Source organism: Puntigrus tetrazona, chromosome 17, assembly GCF_018831695.1.
Source record: "Puntigrus tetrazona isolate hp1 chromosome 17, ASM1883169v1, whole genome shotgun sequence".
NCBI lineage: Eukaryota > Metazoa > Chordata > Actinopteri > Cypriniformes > Cyprinidae > Puntigrus > Puntigrus tetrazona.
The window spans coordinates 6,702,231-6,718,684 of NC_056715.1; the positions used below are offsets into that span (position 1 = coordinate 6,702,231).

A 16,454-nucleotide genomic window follows, 5' to 3' on the forward strand; every position below is an offset into this window, starting at 1 on the left:
ATCTTTGAAGTTACTCCTGCTGATTTCAATTCTGAATGCAACCTTTGCTTTCCAAATTAACACTGAGCTATAAAAGAGGCAAACGTTTGTGGCACAGCCTGAAGAATGTTTGTGTGTTTGCGAAACTCTAGTACAACAGAAACACAACGGCACTTGTTTGTGTTATAAAGACAGTTTATTGCACTCTGTGTAAACTGAAGTAAAGATTTTGAGCATTAAAAAATTATTTACAGAAAATATTTAGTATAATTTGAACAAAACAAAAATAAAAACTTTTAACACAATTATTAGAGACTTTAGCCTTTTGCCATTGCAATGCTAGCCAAACTTCTGACTTTACTACTAAAATAAATTTGGCACATTCTTATAAGTCTGATTCCAAACTTCTTTTTTTCTCAGTCCTCAACGTAAATCATTAAGGGCGAAAAAAGTTCAAACGCTGCAGTCTGCAGCTGTGTATGTTCTGTGCTGTTTGTATTTACTCCAGTGATTCAAACTTGTTATTTTACCGACTTTATTGCCTTTTTTGGTCAACAGATCTTAGTCCTATATTGGAAGAATCAAAAAAACAAAACATTTATATAATTACAAACAAAATTGAACCTAGACACGAAATATTTTTTTACACCTTTAATCCCTCAGGCCATCACATCCTAAAAGAAAAAGAAAAAGCAAAGATAAAAAACATTAGAAATAAAAAAAAAATCCTCCCCCTTTAGTATTTCTCAGAGACGGATGTCATCCAATGAGGTGAGCCGTTGACCGAACAGCAGTTCCTCGTAGTCAGAGAGCTGCCGAAGAAACCCGGCGTTCGGGGCAGCGCAAGCTCGTCTTTCCTTCAGCCACCGAAAAGCATGTAGCAAAGACCAACGACGATGCTCCATCAGGAATCCCAACGTCAGCACCGAGCTACGACTCCTTCCAAGGCTGCAGTGCACCAACACCCGGCCGCCCGGTGACCCCGGTGCCCCCCGTAAAGCCTCAGCAATGAACTGAGAAGCTTCTGGAAGGGCCCGCCGAAGATCCTGCTGCGCGTCGTCACTAAGCCGGAGCCGAAGATAACGTAAAACACTCGGGAAGGCATCTGAAATTTCAGCTGTGGCATTGACCACATGTGTGATGTGGAGGTTTTTGATGATACGGTAGTCGTGCGCCTGGGAGGCGGAGCCCTGGTACAGCGCCCCCTCCAGGATTTCAGAGGGATAGATGGTGAGGGAGCGACGCTCTGACTCCAGCAGTACCATGCGAGGGGTGCACAGAAAGGGATAGAGAGAGTGAAAAGCAGAATAGCCCCCCTGGAGGATTACAGGGTCCATTCCCAAAGCGCTCAGCTGGAAGAAACAGTGCTGGAGAGTAGGAGAGTCAGCGCGTGCCTCCTGACTGCCAACTAGAGCACAAAGCCACATATATACATTCACATTTATACACATTTAAATATATATATATATATATATATATATATATATATATATATATATATATTATTACATTATTTTATTATTATACATCATTTTAATATCATTTTCATTGTTTTACACAAAGTTATTGTTAATTTTATTATTTAAATCTAATAGAATCAAATTGGCCAATTAACATAATACTAATAATAATAGTTTAATATTTTTAAACCATAAGGTTATGTTATATCTTAAATCAGTTAATACAATAGTAACTTATAGTTAGTTGTCAACCGATATGGATTTTTTGAAGGCCAATGCCAATATCTTGGAAATCAGGGTGGCCAATATAACTTTAATTTTAATTCACATTTAAGAAATTTGAAATCATTTAAAATATAAATTATAAATGTGTAACATAAACATATAAGATAAAGTATTTTTCAGCAATATATAAAAATGTAATACATATCAATACAAATTTAAATAAAATTATAATTAAAAAAGCACAGTGAAAATGACATTACTATGACAGTGGGTAAATACATAAAGCGCAGCATAATTTGAAATCATGAGTTTAAAGTTCATTGATCGCACGCCTCAAGTAAAGCTGAACTCTGCTCCTGTCAGCATTTAATTCCCACAGACAAAGTTCATCTAAGTTTGCAAGGTTTGTGAATTGAAATGTTCATAAGTTATTCAAAGATTTGTTAAAATGATATAGATGCATTTTTGCTGAATGCTGATGGCAACGAGAAAGTATTATGTTTGCTTTACTAATAATATTAAAGCAATCATTATAATACTTTTTTGTAAAAACTTGAATTCCTTTGTTTAACTGTTTTATCTGATTATTACATATACTTCTATCCATATCAGCAAAATAAAAGTCCCGAACATATCCCCCAAACAGAAAAATGTATCAGCCGATGACGATATTTGAAAAAAGCCAAATATCAACCGATATATGTCAGCCACTACTTATAGTTGAATAAAATGTTAATCAGTTTAATTATGAATAGAGAAAAAATATTATACCTGGACTTTGGCCTTCTTCAGCATATAGCAGGATTATAGAAAATTCCTGCAGCTGAACACAGCTTATCAGACAGCCCAGTTCTGGATGCATCACTGTCACACTGGCACGGGCTGTGACCAGGTGACTCTGCTTATATCTGCACATGTATACACACACACACACACACAGTTACCATTAAACTTAAAAGCCAGAACCATTCACGATCCCTACATATGTATATGCATGTATTTAAGTGTATCACATCACTGTTACCTCTCTGCAGAGCGGCAGTCCAGTATCAGTATATAATAGGGGTCGTGCAGCGAAGGCTGGCCCGCTTCGGCATTCAGGAGGTTGTATACCTGCTGTGGGGTGACATAACCTCTTTCTATATTTGCCTTTTCGGGAAGTGCAGGAATCAGAAGCTCTTCAACACAAACACACACACACGCAAAATTCTGTGAACATTTCAATCAACTCTTTTTCAATTATAAAATTAGGCATTTCGTTTATTTGTCTTTCGATAATTATTTGCATTCACGATACATTATACGAGTCAACGTTGGATATTTCAACCTCTTTATTCACTGTCATCACCTTCGGTGTTGTTCTGAGAAGATTCAATGACGTTAATTTGAGAGAGTTTGACTGTTCCGTTCATCTCCCTACAGGGAGCGCTGTTCTGAACCTGCAGAGAGCCCCTTGAGCCAGTGGAGCGAACCAGACGACATTTATCAGCTCTGTGAGGAGAGCGAGAGGGGGGAGGGGAGAGAATTCTAGCAATCGAAGTGTAAACGCTCTATACTGTAGCTAATGTAATCAGCAGTTACACACAGATCCTATCAACCACAGAAGATAAGCGATGAACTTTAGGGGCGCATCCGGTATGTACATATATTTTGAGATATTTTCCGCTTTGTTATGTTCTGAGCAAATAATAACATAAGAAAGAAATCAGATGTACTCACCTGGACACCACAATGCCCATGGTTTTGGATGGGAGTCATTCGGGACCGAAGCTCTCTCTCTCTCTTCTATGGGCCAAAAGGTAAGAGAGAGAACGCAGCCATCCTGATACACACGCTCAAGCCAACACCATGCAAAATGCACACGGCCTACAGCATTCCTCTACTCCAAAACATGCAAAACTGACCAAGAGAAATGGAATGTGTGTAGAATTTTACATCCTTGTGGTTGTTAAATCGTTCTCGTCAAGTCACTGTGTGAAAAACAACAGCTTTTTTTGGTTTTTCCCCTTCCATCCTGCTCTTTCCCTCCCTCTTTGTCAGGTCCTTATTTTAGTGGGTTGCCGGGGTAATGCGGGACGGTGAAGTGCTCTACATGAGCAGGGGGTGAGCTGGCCATGACAGTTTAGAGTGTCACACACAGACACTTCTCAATGAAAGTCAAAATGCATATATATTAAAATAGGTTATTTATCATGTAGCCTGCATGATGTTTTGTCGTTGTAGTTTTTTTCTGGGATGTATATTCTTTAATACACTACCGGAATTTTAATGGTTTCATAGATGTTGGCTGTAGTGAAAATGTAGCGAAAACAGTACAATTGTAACGCTTTTTCTTTACCTAAATCTGAATATTAGAAGGATCTCCGAAGGATCGAAGCTATCACAGAAATAAACTGGAATGGCATAAGGTTGAGTATATAATGGCTTGGGGGGAATGTCCTTTCATTTACTGACCCGCCATCCCTCTGCCATTCCACAGGTGATGTCACCATATCGGTATGTTCTTACTGATATTTGACCTGATTAATAAGTGCTGGGTTGCCATGGTGACACTGCATTGACTGTCTGTTCTATTTTTCTCACCCACCTGTCGTGGATATATTGTGCTTGTTTGCCCTCAGTACATTTATTATGTGGATCCAGCTGCTAGCCACAGAAATACTCTCATGTGTACACACATATTCAGACAGAAATGTTTGTCTTGTTATTAGTAGTAATTAATAATGGACCTAATAAATGTTTTATTTACACTGAATGTTGTATTGTATTCATTTGATCTAATTAAAAGCCATATTCGCTTTCAAACATAACATACACTGATCCCTTTACTTTTAATAACCAAAAACAGACTGTTACAGCATCCTGTGATGGTTAAGGTGAGTCACTCAAGTGTAATATATGTATATTAGTCTATAAAGGTGGGACAGCTCGTCCAAATCTAATTTGTCACATCCTGTATGCTGTGATTCCTTTATCGACCCTAATGAAAAACAATCTCCTTTATACACAATTTTTACGGTGAATAAATTAATGGTGCAATTTTGTCATAATGTGCACTAGAACAATTTGTCCAGAATATATGGTTTGTATGCATTCTTTTTAATCATTAATTGCATTATCGCTAATTGTTTTTATGTATATAGCTGCCCTTTAAAATGCCATATCCTTATACATTGGTTATCAAAGCAATAAAGTTAATAGGTGTTGGGGTGGGGGGCGTGGGGGGTTGTCATTTACAGATGGTATTACATGGAACATTTTTGGCTGACAAATATGCCCTTCTTCTATCTGTTTTATAAGTATACCACTTCATTATATATTTTAAGTTAATCATCTTAAAAGTAAAATCACGAGTAAAACAGGAGGTTCCGCAGCAGTATTGATGTAGCCTGTATTGTACTATTTATCAATATATTTTACCACACGTAAAACGTTTAATGTGTGTGTGTGGTGCACAACAACAGAAATGCGTGGCGATAAGAAAATATTTACCGAGCAACGTGAAGCGCGTTCATGCTGCAAGGTGACGTATTCAATTATTAACTCCGCTTGTCCTCTGCCCCGAGTCTGTCGCAGGTACAGATATTATGCTCTCAAAGCGCTCAAACGGGAGGTAACGGACGGACTAAATCTCTCGTCGACGGTAGTTAACGTTAGTTAAAATAGTCAACCCTTTTTTGAGATAAGATCAAAGTTCACTCGTGCTCGGTGTCTCTTGACGGAGACTGAGCAGGCTTTTTCAGTCAAATACGTAGCGGAAAAAAACAAGATCTCATGCCGACCAAGAGATGTGAGTTGGTCTATATTATCGTTTTTTTCCCCTCTGTATGGTGAACTGTATGTTTTATTGTTTATTTTGGTATTTTTTAAAAAAAAAAATTATGAGGATAATGTTATGGTCAGTATATTACATGATTAATATTGTGAGTCTGGACCACAAAACCAGTCATAAGGGTAATTTTTAAATTGATATTTTATACCTGAAAGCTGAACAAACAAGCTTTTCATATTTCATATTTACGTATTTATTTTTCTTACTTGTTGGGGTAATATTTGGTTAAGATAGAACTAGGCTTATTTGAGTTGATAAAAAAATATTAAGAAAATACACTCTGAAGCTCGAAACGAAGTCCTTAGCAATCCATATTACCGATCAAAAAAAAAATGTTTTAATATATTTATGTTAGGAAAATACATACTGTCCTAATGGAAAATCATCTTTTCGTAATATTCTAAAAATGTTTGGCATAAAATATACCTGTGCTATTTATGATTGGGTTTTTGGTCCAGGGTCATATCCATCTGTTGCTTTATTTATGTTTTCCAAAATCTATATTAGCAGACTTTTGTTTCTAAAAGTGAAAACTTTTAAGAAAAGCGAAAAGTAAATTCAGTAAGGATGCATTTAACCGATCAAACGTGACAGTAAAGACATTTAGAATGACTTTTAATCTTTAATTAAAAGATTTTTTTTTTTTTTGTGATAGCTTGTGTTTGTGTGCAGGTAGTTTTACATCCGTCCTTCAAACCCTGATGAAGTAAAGGGGTCAAAATTAATAATAATATTCCACTCCGCTGGTCCTGGGGTGGGTGGTCCGCTAGTATGGACCCCTGGCAAAATCTGGTGTCCAGATGGTAAGGACAAATTTATTTGTGACTGAAAGCTTTAATTGAGCACAAAGCCTGCTTGATATTTGTGAATGCGAATGCTTGCTTGTTAATGTGCTGTGAATAGTAGCCATAAAATACATTTAACATCTTTATCATCAGTGCTTGTGAGATTATACCATTAAACTGCTTTAGCATTTTTAGACGTAGGGATAAAATGTCTATCGAGGCTTAATCAATGTGCTCTGTGTCTATGTGTGTTTCAGTTCGGCGTGGTGGCAGATGCATACGCCGCATGCTCTGAGAGCTTGTGTGTATGAAGTGTGTAAACCTCTGGTGCCGCTTCTGCTGTGCATCGCGGCCCTGGCGGCTGTGATTGTGTATGCACTGGCAGATAATCTACACAGTTTTGTAAGCAGGATCTTCATTCCCCAGTATCACTACCCTTATGCGGTGCCACTTGCATTCATACAGGTACTTTGCCCTCACAGCTACATATTTAGTTATTTATGATTTTAAAGTTGCTTAACGTAACTAAAGGTCAGAGAATTCTTCTTTGGGGTCAGTGCAGGGAGCTCTGGCCAGATTAAAATGAAAAAGGATTAATATATTTAACTAAAACCATTAACACTGAAATAAATAAAGATATTTTTTAACTAGTTGCTGGGAAAAGATTCATCATTTAAATTAAAAACGCGATGTTGAAAAATATATAGACTTATTAAAAGATACTAAACGTGTCAAAAAGCTTCAGAAACTTTAACACAATTAAAAAAGCTAATATTATTATCCAGAATATTAATAAAAATGATGACGCCTAAATGATGCCATTAACAAAATCTCAATAAAATAAAGTTTTAAAGCATCTCACTGAATTGAAGTGAAAAGATGAGTTTTTTAGGCGAAGCTTGAAAAGCCCTCAGTTATTCAAAGAATTTCCGTCTAAGCTGCTTTTCCATACGATGACATTTAAAGGGAAACTTTAATATATTCCGAAAACTGGCATTAAAATGGTCCTTACGACTTGTTTGCTGCATTCCAAGTTTTCTAAAGTCACACAGTAGATTTCTTTCTGTTATTCAGTGGAAAATTCTCCATTCAAACATGAGATGTCAAGATGATTTATGTCTGGATTATGTCAAGTGAACCATTATTTAGTCCTACACAAGTAATTTGCATATAAACCAGATCATCAGTGTTGCATATCTCTGAGTGTGTACAAAAGCTTATTTGCAGGGTGTAAAGCTGTGATGAATCATTAGGTGTGTTACATGTAATCATTTGACTAGTGCTATAAACTGGTGGACTCCTTTAATTGTTTGCATTTAAATGTTATGGTTGGGCTATATGTTTAAAATGCAGACGGGATGTCAGCAGTTGACAAATGTAAGATATCCGCAGTGGAGTCAAAGTTTGAGAATACTAGTTAAAGTATCAGTTTAATTATAGAAGTAGCATTTAGTTTGCCCCTGTTTTGCTTTAGCATGTGATATGAATGAACTCCATAAGCATAATTTGAAATGATCCAAAGACCGTCTTGAGCTTGTGACCACCTCTGTAAAGAGTCACATGATAAGTTTCACAATTTGTTTCATTATTGACCTTTAAAATGTAATTCTACATTTTTTGCAGTTCACTTGCACAGTTCAGGTTTTTTTTTTTTTGCAGTGTGACAAAACTTTTACTGCTTAAATGTCATGTTATCATTTGTTATGTTTATCATTATGCTTTGAAAGCGGTTTTCTTAGATACACAATGAAATGTCAACTCTGGGCATTTATGGCACTGTGTATCACGTTTTAAACTCCAGTGTGTTTTAGCCCTGGTTAACTTCCTCTTTCTTTTGCTTCCATTACTTCAGGTATTTTTAAATCTCCTGGCACTGCTAGCTTTGCACAGCGTGGGTCTGATCCACCTAAAGCCTTTTTCATTGAGGTTGGGCGAGCGTTTGTTTGTGCCTGCGGTCTGCGGGAGCGTCCAGTGCATTTTGGCCACATGGGCTGAAGCCTGTTCCCACTCTGGCCTGTACCCGCTAATCGCCCGCTTCCTCCCAATGGTCAGTCTGAGCTTGGGTCACCTGTTTGCACTGAGTATGCCAGGCTCCATCCATGTCTCCTCTCTTTTGACTGTGCTCACCGTCGCTTCAGTCACCGTCACAGGTACACTGGTCAAGTTTAATTTGGTGTGTTTCTCACTGGTCTTTGCAATAGTCGGTTTCCGGAAGTAAAAACTGGCAATGATAACATGAACCTTTAAAGACTGACCTGTTTTGAGCCCCAACTTTGTCCAGCTTACATTCTCAGAACTTTGGCTAATGTTTTAGCAAGGTTTTCTCAAAGTAATGAAGATTATTTTAGAATTGTTAACAGGTTTGTCTGGTCTTTAACAATATTGTCAAAAACATAATACATCTATCATCTAAACATTACACGTTAATCTAGCATTTTTAAATGATATTACTCAACACTAGAACACTCAAAAGCAACATTCCAGTAATGTTAACAAAAGTAACAAATTAAGTTTTCCTTAACATTAATAAAACTTTTATAAATCTCAACATTTTGAAGATTTAAAGAACATCTTTAGCTGAATTCACTACATTACCCATGAAGCAGTGCAGAAAATTCCACAAATCAGAGCTGGGGTCAGATAATTTCATTCCAATGAGCTTGCTATGAATGCCCTTATTTATGAAGCGCCACAAATTATATAATTATTTTGGTCTACAGCCTTAAAACACTTAATAAATCATTCTTTTCATTCAGTTATAGTCATATTGGTTCCTGGGATTGTATATCTTTCTCTCACTAAAACTGTTAAAGTAACTAAAGTACGAAGTCTTGTACCTTTGTCACTCTGTATGAATATTTGAATACTATTTTGCTTCAAATATATTGTTATTTAGTGATTCAACCTTGTGGCGGGTTAGTTTATAGCTTAAAGGGTATTTTCCCGAACAGGAATCTATCTATTCATAGATTAAAATCAATGTCAGAGCTGTCTAAACTAAAAAACGCTTGCACTGACATATCTAAAATGATCACATGTAATACTTTTTTGCTGTTTAAGTGTCGTCATTTAATAAATGGCTTAATCTAATCTATATCCGGGAAACCGCCCCATAAAGCAACAGTGCTAAAAATTTACTAGTGAAAATATTTTTCACATCAGGGTTTTTTTCATTGCACGATATTTAAATATTCATAGAGGTATAGGCAATTTTTACAGTTACTAATCACATTTAATCTTTTTTTTCAGCATGCAGAGGACTTCATGTGATAGAGCCGCTGGAGTATGTCTACTCTCCCCTTAACCTTGTCCTACACAGCCTCTCTCTTGCCTGGCTAGCCAAAGTTTCCCAAACGGAACGAGGCCATGCCTCAACCTTTGACCTTTACTACACTCTGACAGTGACACGTGCCCTCTTGTTAGGGTTCCTGTGCGTTTTACACCCCGATGGTCCAAAGGCACTGATGCATGGCAACTGGCACAGTCTGCTGTTTCTTGGATACATGCTCGGGATGTTACTGCTGGGTGCTGTCCAGCTTCTCTTCGTGGATGTAACGGCACTGTATTTTTCTGCTCTCCCAGCAGCCGTGCTGCACGCGACCAGAGGGCTGGTTCTGCCCCTGTTCAGTCTGCTATAGGACATATAAACCGATCAGAGTGTAGATCATTCTGAAGAGGAAGTCTGTGTAGAGTAACCAATCAAATCAATCAAACACACGATTGATTATTACAGTATTAAAACCAAATTTACATGCATGACAACCTCATGTAAAGATAATTATAATGAATTAATATGGTAATGCTACCAGTAAGCACTGACGTGCAACTCCTTTCTTCACTTGCACTGAAACTATGGCACAACTATGACACATCCTACAAATCGGGTGTTTTGCATGAAGGAGCTGATACTTAAGTTCTGGAATTAAATTATTATGGTACAGTTTTTTTTGTATAAACTATATATTATTATTTTCTTTTTTGTTTTAGCTGGATGTTTTAAGGAAGAAAAAAAAAATAGTAAAAAGAAAATTATTCTTTTTTTAAAGACCTTTAGGGTTTTTGTGATTTTCATGATGATGAGCTTCATAAATAGCGCAAACTCCTCATTCTAATTACTGCAATGCAAAAATGAAGTTATAGTTGTAGCCCATTGGTTGTACTAAGTTTAGCTTATGCCTTCATTTTATCTTTTTATTATTAAAAAGTCATGAAAATGACAAACTTCCAGATGCATTTCAGTATTAAGAATGCGCTTAACAATGTGCTTAATTGTCATAACTACAAATTGCAAAAGAAAAAAGTACACCTTAAAGAGTGTACAATACCTTAATTTTTAATTTGAAATATGTTTTTTATATTTTGAGTGTGAAATATGATCTAAGCATGTTCTTTTCAAGCTTGGTGAGATTCACCCAAGTATACCATTTGCATACCTCTTACAATAACCTCGAACCAGAGGAGCCGTTCACCGCATAGTTTCTTCAAATATAAACTATAAGCTATAAAGATATACATAAACTGCAAAGCATTGGCTTGAGACTATTAATAGTCGTAATACATTATTTAAATAGAAAACCTGTGACTCATGTATTTATTTAACTCCTAATACACAGTACAAACAGTATTATTGTTAATGTTTAGAGGAAATAAAACTTATTGATGAGGTTTTCTCCTACCTAAACCAGTGTTGCTGTTTTTCTTGTCATATTTTGGTATAAATAGAATTATCACATTTCCAGCGCCTTTTCATCACATCTACTACCCATCTGTATTGTTGCCAGCACAGGCCAAAGTCTGCCCAAGCGAGAATCATGAGGTTAAAAAGGTTCAGCATCAGAGCACTGAGGCTTTGCTTCTAATCAGGCATGATTGATTTATCTGTAAAGACTTGGTTAATGTTACACGAGCATGCAATTTGTTTAGTTTATCAGCAATGTCAGCGCAGATAAGCACAGCGAAATATCGCCATTCCTTTTCTATGATAGACAGCTGTGAATATTTTCTGTTGTAGTGCATACTTATTGGTTTGACGAATCTCAAATTATGTAGTCGGGATTAATGGAACATCTCAGAAAATATTATCTTTATTCAAAAAGATATAGTACTGTAACATTTAAAGGAGAGCAACATCTAAGAGGATACATTCTCTCTAAGTTTTTTTTTTAAGGGAAGTGCTCTGTTGAAGGAAATGCCAACGTTAGGATGTAATAATTCACAGTTCAGTAATGGGTGTGGGGCAGAAGACCATAAATATAGCCACCTGATAGAGGAACAGCTGATGTGTACTAGGTGAAGGAACACTGAGTGAGCGATAAGTGCGTGATAAGTCTCTGCGAGTTGGTTTTTCAACCTTACTTTGACTTATCAGGACTGATCTGTGTCAGGTGGGATGTGGATGCCCAGACTCTGCAGTAGGTTAGAAGCAGGCCCAGCAAGGCCAGCCTGAGAAGAGAGAGACTCCAGTAAATTTGAAACCAGGTTGAGGTCCACATCAAGCGGCTGGATTTCTTCCTCAACAAGATCTGACATTGAGGCGGCTGATGAGCTTTTAGATGCAGCTGCTTGATTACTGGCCTAGAGGAAATGTAAAAATAAATAAATCAATAAAAGTGTCCAAAAGGTTACGTGCACAGGATAAACAACATCTTTGGCTGACTCACTCTGTTGTTCTGTGTAAAGCTTTTGCCAATATTTGTGCTTTGCAGTTCCTGGTCCATTTCATCCATGTATTTCCTCAGATTGTCCAGCGCCTCGGCACCTGCCTGCTCCTGAGACTCGACGTTCTGCACTTCATCATCATCATCATCATCATCATCCTCAAAATCATCAGAGTCTAACTCATCATCCTTACTTCCTGTTAAAGAGATAAATGCAGATTATTAGTGTTTTTTGAGTAGTGCACATTAGCAGTTAACCAATGTATTTTGCATTTGCTAGTTAATTCTATCATTACACTATTAATACCATAATGTTATTTTTCTGTTTATTTATTTTCCCTCCCCAAAAAGTGGGATTGATCATGTCTTTCTCTGAAAATCACACTCACCCAGCAGTCTATCAAGTGCGCTGGTTACTGCATCTGGATCAAAACTGAAGGGCTCAGCTAGAAAAGATCTGAAACACAATAGGAAAAAAAAAGACATAAACTATCACTGTGACTAGTAACTGAAGTGATGACAATTTAAATGGAATACCATTACCTGGGTATTTCAGCTCCTTCATGAGAGGACATGGCATTGATGAAGCTCTTCATGCCTTTTGTTACAGCTATGAGACTGTAGCCAGCTTCCTCCTCAGGTTGTGCCGTCTTGTGAGAGGCATTGCTCACCGCTCGACCTCCCCTCTCCTCAAGAAGCCTCTCCAGCTCCTGAGGTGAGATGTCTAACCACGAATCACCTACAGGGGGCGATTGAGAGGACAACACTATTGATTCCAAGACGACAGAAACCATTTTTGTGCTCAATTGACAGTCTACATTCACTTTCAACAAAAACTGTGTAATAATTATGTAACACAAAAACTTGATATTTGATGCCAATAGGTGCAAAGCACTGAGAAAACAATAAGAGATAGAATGGTACATACTGTCCTCTGCTGGTAGATGTGCCTCTTGATTTTTTAGCTCTTCCAAACTGTAAGAGGCTTCCTCCAAGACTTTTAGCACCTCTTGACCAGGATTCTGAATGTCAGGGCTTGAAAAGGAGAAGAGAAGCATTAGACACAATACTGTTGAAAAGTCATTTATGCTCAGCAAGATTGGGTTTCTTTTATATAAAAAAAAACTATAGTAAATGCAGAAATATAATTAAAATTCAACATAAATGTTCTGTCAAATGAACCTGCAGAAATCATTCTCGTATGCGAATTTGGAGCTAAAGTAATGTCTAATTATTATATATACATATACATACTAGTACATTTACACACAGAAAAAGTAAAATAAACTTCATTCTCACCGGTGAGTGCTGGTTATAGACTGTCTGAAGAAACTCTCTGCTGATGTCATTAGGTCTTTGTATCGAATGGATCCTTCTAGTTCACTCTGGGTTTACAAAAATACATAAGCAAGAGCACACAGGCATACAAAATGAAAGAGACGTCTATGTTTTATTTTAAAAGTTTATCTCGGGCCAAGGAATTTTTGCATCATCTGCTTCGTTTGTACTGTGACCACAGAAACTCTTTCCTACCTTAAAGTAGCCGTTCTTTTTGAGACTATCTACAAAGCCTCTCCATAGTGGGTTACTGCTGACTGGAGCCTCTTTCTCTGATGAAGACTGTCCACTCTTAGAGCAAAGGATTTCAAAGCCATGGGCCTTAGACATGAACAGAAAATAAATACGTATGAAATCACATTTGTAAGCATATTAATAAAATCCACTGTTAAAATACTTCATCTCTGCATTGTAACAGTCAGCTTTCTCTATATGTGACCGGAGGACAAGATAACACATGACAAACTCACCAGTTTCATTCCAAGCTCGTGAGCTCTGTGTTGGGGATGAGAGCGGGCGGGAAGCGTGAAGCCGCTCCTCCGATCCGGAACAAAACTCTGTTGCTGCAGCTGTGCGTACAAGCAGCGAGTAAACTTTACCTACAGAAAAGGGGGAGGGAACAGTTTCACGGTTACTTGAAGAGTTTCCAAAACCTGCATTTCCGGGATTCGTTAATGCATGTTAAAAATCGCATTTGATTGGTACTAAATGCTTTTTCTTACTGATGTCATAACTCTAGTGTCTGAAGGAAATGCGTGGAAAGTTCGACAGGCCTGGAGGTCAACAGGGTCGCGCAGGTAGAAAGCAGACACAGCGGGGGCTATAAGGTCAGGTCTCCGAGACAACACCGCGGCAATGCCCGCGGGCACGTAACAGTGAGCGCGGTGGAAATTCTGCTGGATTTTATCTGGATAACTGCACACGTATACAAACCATAAGTACAGCCTGAAACAAACCTACAGAACTGAAATAGAAACAATATGATCATTCTCACCCGTTCAGCCTCCTGGCTAGAGCGGAGCGTATGGGTGGTTTGGCTAAACAGCTCTCAGCGTGTGAACGCAGCACCTCTAGAGCCTGACCCACGGCAGGCACCGAGTCTCTGGGCCAGCCAACCTCTCCAGCACGCGTGCACCTGGGTAATATATGAAGCTCACCATGGTACAGGAACACCTGAGAAAGACAACAACAGAAAGAAAGAGTGAACAGCCAATGGAAACTGTATATATGGATGATAACATCCAAAAACTGTGGAGATATCAATGCTGGCATTGAATTCACTATAGCATGGTACTAACAGTATAAGATCTCCTTATTACTTTGTAGAGGTATGGAATTCAAAATTGTGATTAAAGTGTAATATATCATCTCAATATTTCAGAAAACTGAAGCATCAATAACACTGCTTAATGACAGAGACGGTTTCTTAATGCAATGACCATTTTACATAATACTGGAGTCATACCGTTTTTTTCTTCACAGCTTCTTCAAACGCTTTTAAACTAAATAATTTGAATATTGGATGTTACTCGAGTTCAACTAACGGTTTCACATCACAGCGAAAGATATGAGACAAATCAGATAGCTGCTATTTCAAAAAGATTGCCATACTTACACTTGAAGGAGTACCACGGTATTGCTATATGATAATAATACGGTATTACATATTTCCAGTACTAACCCTGTTTTCACTGCTGTCAGGGTCCAGCCACTTTGGCAGGTGTTCGGCTGCTTCAATCAGGATAAACTGTCCATCGTTATCGTAGAGAACAGCGGCTACATCACTAAAAGTGCGTGTGATGTGTTTGAGCAGGTAAACGATGAACCATTCGTCCTCCACATTATCACCGAACTGGGTAACGCCGCCCAGGTGCGCAGGCACATCTCCTATGGAGTGAAAAAGAAGATAGTTTTTGGTAACTTCTGTCACATGTACACTCTCTAGAACTGCAAAACCGATGCAGATACGGATACCTTTCTCGGGGTGGTATCTTAGGTTGAAGGCTTGATGTTGCCAGATGTACTGCACCAGAAGAGGGGCGATCTCAGCGACGATGTTTCGCAGGATCTCCTGGAGGGATCTTTCATTGGCTTCTGCGTCTGATTGGTCAGGGTGAACCAGAAAAAGCTGATACTGGACAGCGTCTTCAGGGATAGAAGGTCTTTTTAAAAAATCCATATTCATGGCTCATTATAACCTGAAAGCTGGAAGGGAGCAGCACAGGTCATGTCACTAGAGATTCCTGAAACGTGCTTATCGAGCGCTGTAACTTAATTACATTGTGGAAATTATGCAGAATTATGTGAAATGTGTTAAGTCAGATAACAGTCTAGAAATTACCTGTCGGGTTTTATTTAGCGATCGCTTGATCAGAAAACGCGTGATAATGTCGGTCATGTGGACACCTTAACATGTTTTGGAGCTTAAGCTCGCGGTATTTTCCTTAAACGCCCCGGAAGTGTCGTAGTTAAGCATGCAAGTCCTCTCTTCAAAATAAGGGTCATTTTGAGCTATTTGACGATGAGCTATACATATTACAGTTTTATAAAAGATACAATTTATATAAAATGTATTATTATAAAACACAATAACTATAGGGAAAATGCTGAAATGATATGGAAACACACCGCTGAAGAGCAATAAAAAATACTTTTATTAATAAGAGATGCATTCAATTGGTCAAACGTGATGGAAAATACATTTGTAAAGTTAAATAAACGCTGTTCTTTTGAACTATACAGTCATCAAATATTTCTGAAAATATATATCACATCCACAAAAATTTTAAGCGGCACAGCTGTTTTCAAGATCAGCACATTAGAACGATTTCTGAAGGATTGTGTCACACTTATAACTAAAGTAATGACTGCTGAAATTCTGCTTTGCTTTACTTTAAAATATATTCATATTTCATATTCATATTTATATTCATATTTCACAATGCTGTTTTTACTGCATTTTCATAATAAATGCAGACTTAGTAAGCGCAAGAGACCATGAGAAAACCCTAAACCCAAAACTTCGGATCGAAGATTATATACAAATACAATTAATACCTTATAGAATAATGATACAGAAAAATACAGATAAGCCCACATTAGAAGAGATCGGCCTGCTTCTTTGGTTGTCTGGTTGCTTAGTCAGTAACTTTCAGATTAATAGCTATGGAAATATTAT

General features: G+C 37.6%; 3 protein-coding genes across 4 annotated transcripts; 1 reads left to right on the plus strand and 2 right to left on the minus strand.

The window, feature by feature from the left end:
• Nucleotides 1-169: 169 nt before the first annotated feature.
• Nucleotides 170-4,973, minus strand: LOC122361948 (probable rhodanese domain-containing dual specificity protein phosphatase). The gene is made up of 5 exons (XM_043263181.1): nucleotides 3,384-4,973; nucleotides 3,013-3,155; nucleotides 2,689-2,842; nucleotides 2,436-2,572; nucleotides 170-1,387 (listed from the first exon to the last, which is right to left on the minus strand). Exons 1-5 carry the CDS (start codon nucleotides 3,401-3,403, stop codon nucleotides 726-728), a joined length of 1,116 nt encoding a protein of 371 aa, XP_043119116.1. The 5' UTR covers nucleotides 3,404-4,973; the 3' UTR covers nucleotides 170-725.
• A 306-nt stretch (nucleotides 4,974-5,279) lies between these two features.
• Nucleotides 5,280-10,966, plus strand: si:ch211-248a14.8. 2 transcript variants are annotated; one of them, XM_043263182.1, is made up of 5 exons: nucleotides 5,280-5,454; nucleotides 6,152-6,299; nucleotides 6,539-6,746; nucleotides 8,134-8,431; nucleotides 9,531-10,966. In XM_043263182.1, exons 2-5 carry the CDS (start codon nucleotides 6,268-6,270, stop codon nucleotides 9,917-9,919), a joined length of 927 nt encoding a protein of 308 aa, XP_043119117.1. In that variant the 5' UTR covers nucleotides 5,280-5,454; nucleotides 6,152-6,267; the 3' UTR covers nucleotides 9,920-10,966. The 2 variants fall into 2 exon arrangements, with proteins under 2 accessions (XP_043119117.1, XP_043119119.1); XM_043263184.1 differs by having other exon boundaries at nucleotides 6,169-6,299.
• A 133-nt stretch (nucleotides 10,967-11,099) lies between these two features.
• ecd (ecdysoneless homolog (Drosophila)) lies at nucleotides 11,100-15,770 on the minus strand. The gene is made up of 13 exons (XM_043263180.1): nucleotides 15,618-15,770; nucleotides 15,251-15,481; nucleotides 14,958-15,163; nucleotides 14,271-14,449; nucleotides 13,999-14,191; nucleotides 13,747-13,875; nucleotides 13,472-13,597; nucleotides 13,238-13,323; nucleotides 12,867-12,973; nucleotides 12,482-12,677; nucleotides 12,328-12,395; nucleotides 11,942-12,135; nucleotides 11,100-11,855 (listed from the first exon to the last, which is right to left on the minus strand). Exons 2-13 carry the CDS (start codon nucleotides 15,459-15,461, stop codon nucleotides 11,646-11,648), a joined length of 1,905 nt encoding a protein of 634 aa, XP_043119115.1. The 5' UTR covers nucleotides 15,462-15,481; nucleotides 15,618-15,770; the 3' UTR covers nucleotides 11,100-11,645.
• Nucleotides 15,771-16,454: the final 684 nt, after the last annotated feature.

Excerpts from the sequence above, each read along its gene's own strand:
- LOC122361948 (XM_043263181.1), bottom strand. The coding sequence starts at position 3,403 with ATGGGCATTGTGGTGTCCAG. Across the intron at positions 3,156-3,383 it reads ATGGGCATTGTGGTGTCCAG|AGCTGATAAATGTCGTCTGG; the intron begins GTGAGTACATCT and ends CTCTCCTCACAG. Across the intron at positions 2,573-2,688 it reads GACTGCCGCTCTGCAGAGAG|ATATAAGCAGAGTCACCTGG; the intron begins GTAACAGTGATG and ends ATACATGTGCAG.
- si:ch211-248a14.8 (XM_043263182.1), top strand. The coding sequence starts at position 6,268 with ATGGACCCCTGGCAAAATCTGGTGTCCAGATG. Across the intron at positions 6,300-6,538 it reads CAAAATCTGGTGTCCAGATG|TTCGGCGTGGTGGCAGATGC; the intron begins GTAAGGACAAAT and ends TGTGTGTTTCAG. Across the intron at positions 6,747-8,133 it reads TGCCACTTGCATTCATACAG|GTATTTTTAAATCTCCTGGC; the intron begins GTACTTTGCCCT and ends CCATTACTTCAG.
- ecd (XM_043263180.1), bottom strand. The coding sequence starts at position 15,461 with ATGAATATGGATTTTTTAAAAAGACCTTCTATCCCTGAAGACGCTGTC. Across the intron at positions 15,164-15,250 it reads AAGATACCACCCCGAGAAAG|GAGATGTGCCTGCGCACCTG; the intron begins GTATCCGTATCT and ends TTCACTCCATAG. Across the intron at positions 14,450-14,957 it reads CTGACAGCAGTGAAAACAGG|GTGTTCCTGTACCATGGTGA; the intron begins GTTAGTACTGGA and ends TGTCTTTCTCAG.